Source organism: Penaeus japonicus, unplaced genomic scaffold (assembly GCF_977035675.1).
Source record: "Penaeus japonicus unplaced genomic scaffold, GWHDUDI00000001_assembly GWHDUDI00000031, whole genome shotgun sequence".
In the NCBI taxonomy this organism is placed as follows: domain Eukaryota; kingdom Metazoa; phylum Arthropoda; class Malacostraca; order Decapoda; family Penaeidae; genus Penaeus; species Penaeus japonicus.
In genome coordinates, this window is record NW_028234433.1 from 26,558,605 (window position 1) to 26,563,604 (window position 5,000).

Below are 5,000 nucleotides of genomic sequence, written 5' to 3' on the forward strand. Positions count from 1 at the left end.
GTGTGGATGTTGTAGGAGCAGGGGTGTAGGACAGTTGTAGGATATATATATATATATATATATATATATATATATATATATATATATATATATATATATATATTTTTTTTTTTTTTTTTTTTTTTTATTTTGAAGTATTGCTCTGTACACATGGACACAGATATATGTATAGATACTGACACTGAAACTGACAATGACACAGACACTGACACTAACGATGACACTGACGCAGACACACACAGAGACACAGAGACACAGACACTGGCACGACACTAACACTGACTGACACTGACACTAACACTCACCGACACTGACGCTGACCGACACTGACACGACACTGAACTGACACTGACACAGACACAAGCACTGAAACTGACACAGACACTGAAACTGACATTGACACAGACACAAACACTGACGCAGACACAGACACTGAAACTGACACTGACTCTGACTCTGACACAGACACTGAAACAGACATTAAAACAGACTCAGACACACACACACAAGTACCCCCCCCCCCCACCCCCCAACCAGCCACCCACCCAGCCATCCCCAACAAACACGCTTCCCCTCTCCATGACTCTATCCTCCTAACCCCTCCTCCGTCTTCCGCTTCAGCCTCAGCCGGAAACCCTCGCCGTCATGAAGTGGATCGTGAACGCGCCCTTCGTCCTCTCGGCCAACCTGCACGGAGGAGCCCTCGTGGCCAACTACCCGTACGACTCCTCGCGCTCTGGAGCTGCTCAAGAATACGCTCGTAGCCCTGATGATGAGACTTTCCGGTGAGATGTGGGGTTATTTTTTTTTTTCTCTTTTTCTTTCTTTCTTTTTTTTCTTTCTTTCTTTCTTTCTTTCTGTTTTTGTTTCTGTTTCTGTTTCTGTTTCTTTCTCTTTCTTTCTCTCTCTCTCTCTCTCTCTCTCTCTCTCTCTCTCTCTCTCTCTCTCTCTCTCTCTCTCTCTCTCTCTCTCTCTCTATATATATATATATATATATATTTTTTTTTTTTTTTTTTTTTTTTTTGGGGGGGGGGGGGGCGTTATACTATTTTTTTTGGGGGGGAGGCGTTATAAAAATATTTATATATTTTCAATCTATATTTGAATGTAGCTATTGAGAAAACTCATTTGTTTAAAAAAATAGGGGTACGATAAAAAAAATGATAAAACCCGCTCTTCAGAAGTGGTTTTCGAATGGGAATCATAAAACTCATTAAAAAAAAGGACATGAAGAAATAAAACCTAAATGAAAAACGGTTATGACAAAAAAAAAGAAAAGAAAAGAAAAGGAAAAAAAAAAACAGTGATACATAGGCCATACAAAAAAAAAAAAAAAAACACTCTTTACACAACCAAAACAACCCACAGTAAACAACAACCACACCCACCACTAACCCACGCCCTCTCTCTCCCTCCTCCTGCAGTCACCTCGCTGAAGTCTACGCCCAACACCACCCACGCATGGCAGACCCCCAGAACCCCCCATGCACCCCCGGCGAGTACCCCTTTGGGCGTGATGGCGGAGTGACCAACGGAGCGGCGTGGTACTCCGTGAGTGGCGGTAAGACGGTGTAGTTTTTTATGAATGAGTGAGTGGATAGGGAATATGTGTGTTTTTTTATGAATGAGTGAGTGGACAGGGAATATGTGTGTGTGTTGTTTATGAATGAGTGAGTGGATAGGGGATATGTGTGTGTGTTGTTTTTTTATGAATGAGTGAGTGGACAGGGAATATGTGTGTTGTTTTTTATGAATGAGTGGATAGGGAATATGTGTGTGTATTGCTGTTTTTTTTATGATAAGTGAGAGGAAACAGGTGTGTGTTGTGTTTTTTATGTTTTTTTTTTTATGAATGAGTGAGTGGATAGGGAATATGTGTGTGTGTTGTTTTTTGTGTTTTTTTTTATGAATGAGTGAGTGGACAGGGACTATGTGTGTTGTTTTTTTATGAATGAGTGTGTGGACAGGGAATATGTGTGTTGTTTTTTATGAATGAGTGTGTGAGTGACCAGAAGATAGTGTTTTTTTAGGATAGTGGAACAGGGAAATATATGTGTTTCTTGCTGTTTTATGAATGGGTGTGTGGACAGGATATGATGTTTTTTTTTTTATAGAATGAGGACGTGGGACAGGAAATATATTTTTTTAATGAATGAGTGAGTGAACAGGGAATAAGTATGTGATTTTTTTTATGAATAAGCGATTGGACAGGGAATGTGTGAATGAAGGATAGATTGTGAATGAGTAACTGGATGGGATGTTTAGGTAGCTGGATAGGAAAATAGTGAATAATAGATGGATAATGAATGGTATAGGGTGACTGGATAGGGGAAAGATGAATGAATGGATGAAGGGATGATTCAGATAACTGAATAGGAAAATAATGAATGACAGAATAAATAAATAGGATAACTTGATAGAAAAACGATGAATGGATAATGAATGAATAAATGAGATGATTGAATAGAAAATTATGAATCGGTAGATAATTCATGAAATAATGAAATGACTGAATAGGAAAATAAGGAATGAATGAATAAAGGAGATGGATGAAAGAGATGACTGGATAGGAGAGTAATGAATGAATGAATAAATAATGAATGAATGAATGGAATAAGTAAGGCAATGTTAAAATAAAATAAATAAAATAATCAACATTGGATCATACGATTTAAGAATAAAAAGTGCACTTTATTCTGACGTAAAACCAATTATTCTGACAAGGTTAATCAGAAAACTAAAACCACATCTGTTAATTAGAATCACACCTTTCACCGTTATCTATAATAAAAACAGCGTGATTTGATACTCAGAACTATGTCATTCAAATACCTAAAGCTACGGCGAATAAGTGCTAAAAATTATATCACTCAGAGAACTAAAAACATCACAACAAAACAAAAATGAAGAGAATATTCTCTCAACTAAAACCCACATCGCATAGTCACGTAAAAATTACATTCACTCACAAAAAACAATTTATAGACACCTGAATTTTAAGGCATTCGCTCACCGAAAAGCACATTCTTTAGACATTTAAAACTAAATACATTTTTTTTACGAAAACAACCATGATTTAGAACACCCAAATCTGCCGACATTCCCTCTTAAACGAAAGAAAGAAAGAAAGAAAAATAATAATAATAACAATAATAATAATAAATAAATAAATTAATTAAAAAAAAATAACGAACACCCAAACCTTCCAAAATTCCCTCAACCAAAGAAAAAAAAAAAAAAAAAAAAAAAAAACATCACCACGAACACCCAAAACCAAAGAGCCACCTCCCACCCAAAACCCACTTGACTTAAAACACCCCCAAAAATCTACATCATTTACAAAGAAACCCCCTCATTCCCACAGGCATGCAGGACTTCAATTACCTCTCCTCCAACGACCTCGAAGTAACACTCGAAATCGGCTGCAATAAATACCCACCGGCTTCAGACCTCTACCAGGAATGGCTGGACAACAAGGACGCCATGTTGGAATACATGTGGCAGGTGATTATCGTATTATTAAGGGTGTTATGTTTATTGTTGATGTTATTATATGCCTTTGATATATTTTTTTTATGTCTTGAGGGATAATGTGGTGATATAGGAGTGATGATAGTTTGATAGTTGTGCTGTATTGATGATAGGAAGTGTGGTTCTACTTTGTTTGCGCTAGGTTAGCGTTGCTCATTCTTTAGCGCAAAGTTAGCATAGCCCATAGCTCTAAATTAGCTTAGTCTTAATAAGGTTAGTGTAGCCCTATGGTTCCTGCTATTTTAGTGTAGCCCCCCCTAGTTTTAGCCAAGTTAGCATAGTAAACATGGTTAGATGAAGCAAAAAAAAAAGCAAAGTTACCATAGTAAGCAAAAAAATAGCATAGCCCCCATAATAAGCAAAAAAAATAACATAGCCCCCATAGTAAGCAAAAAAAATAACATAGCCCCCATATTTAGCAAAAAAAAAAAAAAAAAAAAGTATAGCCCCATAGTAAGCAAAAAAATAGCACATTCCCCATTGTAAAGAAAAAAAAAGTTAACATAGACCTAAAAGTCAGCAAAACTAGCCAGTACAGTAGTTAGTCCACAAAACAACCCCCTCAAATGTCTTCCCACGCCCGCAGACTCACCTGGGCGTGAAGGGCGTGGTCAGGGACTCGCTCACCGGCCAGGGCGTCCCCAACGTGGTCGTCCACGCGAAGAATGTCACTCGAGTCAACGACACCCACGTGCGAGACGACCATATCAACCATGACGTCACTTCCGGTACGACTAGGTGTGAGGGAAGGGAGAGGGATGGGGTGAGGGGGAGGGAGGGGAGAGGGGAGAGGGAGAAGGAGGGAGGGGGGAGGGAGAAGGGGTGAGGGTGAGGGGGAAGGGGGAGGGGTGAGGGGAAGGGGAGGGGGAGGGTGAAGGGGATTAGGGGTGAGGGCTGTGGGTGAAAGGGGTGAGGGAGAGGGAGAGGGATGGGTGAGGGGGTGAAGGGAGGGGAGGGGAAAGGGGGAGAGGGAGAGGGGTGAGGGGAGAGGTGAGGGGGAAGGGGGTGAGGGGGAGGGGAGGGGAGGGGGAATGGGGAGCGGGAAGGGGGAAGAAAGAGAAGGAGAGGAAGAAGGACGGATAGGGAGAAGGAGGGGGAGAAGGAGAAGGAGGAGGAGAAGAAGAAGGAGGGTGAGGATGAAGGTGAGGGGGGGAGGGAAGGGGTAAGGGTGAGGGGGGAGGGTGAAGGGAAGGAGGATGGGGAGAGGGAGGAGGATATGGAGGGGGAGAGGGAGAGGGAGAGGGAGAGGGAGGAGGATAAAGGGAGGGGGAGAAGGGGAGGGAGAGGGAGAGGGAGAGGGAGGGGAAGGGAAAGGGTATGTATAACTTATGCAACTTACTAATCATTCTCAGTGTCACTGTCAAATTTCTAGATACATTTCTTAAATTAAATATGCACATAACGTCATTTCGTATGATAAACATTTTTTTACGTATTTAATTTTCAATCCCACCCCTATATATATGAGC

The 5,000-nt window shown here is 40.8% G+C and overlaps 1 protein-coding gene across 4 annotated transcripts in view; it reads left to right on the forward strand.

Annotated features, from left to right (window-relative positions):
* LOC122246247 (carboxypeptidase E) overlaps nucleotides 1-5,000 on the forward strand; it is a 30,760-nt gene that overhangs the window by 15,462 nt on the left and 10,298 nt on the right. For all 4 annotated transcript variants that reach the window (XM_043004695.2, XM_043004696.2, XM_043004697.2 and 1 more), the window contains exons 6-9: nucleotides 622-785; nucleotides 1,425-1,561; nucleotides 3,365-3,504; nucleotides 4,118-4,259. In XM_043004695.2, coding sequence (XP_042860629.2) covers nucleotides 622-785; nucleotides 1,425-1,561; nucleotides 3,365-3,504; nucleotides 4,118-4,259 — 583 coding nt within the window. The remainder of the gene's footprint in view (nucleotides 1-621; nucleotides 786-1,424; nucleotides 1,562-3,364; nucleotides 3,505-4,117; nucleotides 4,260-5,000) is intronic.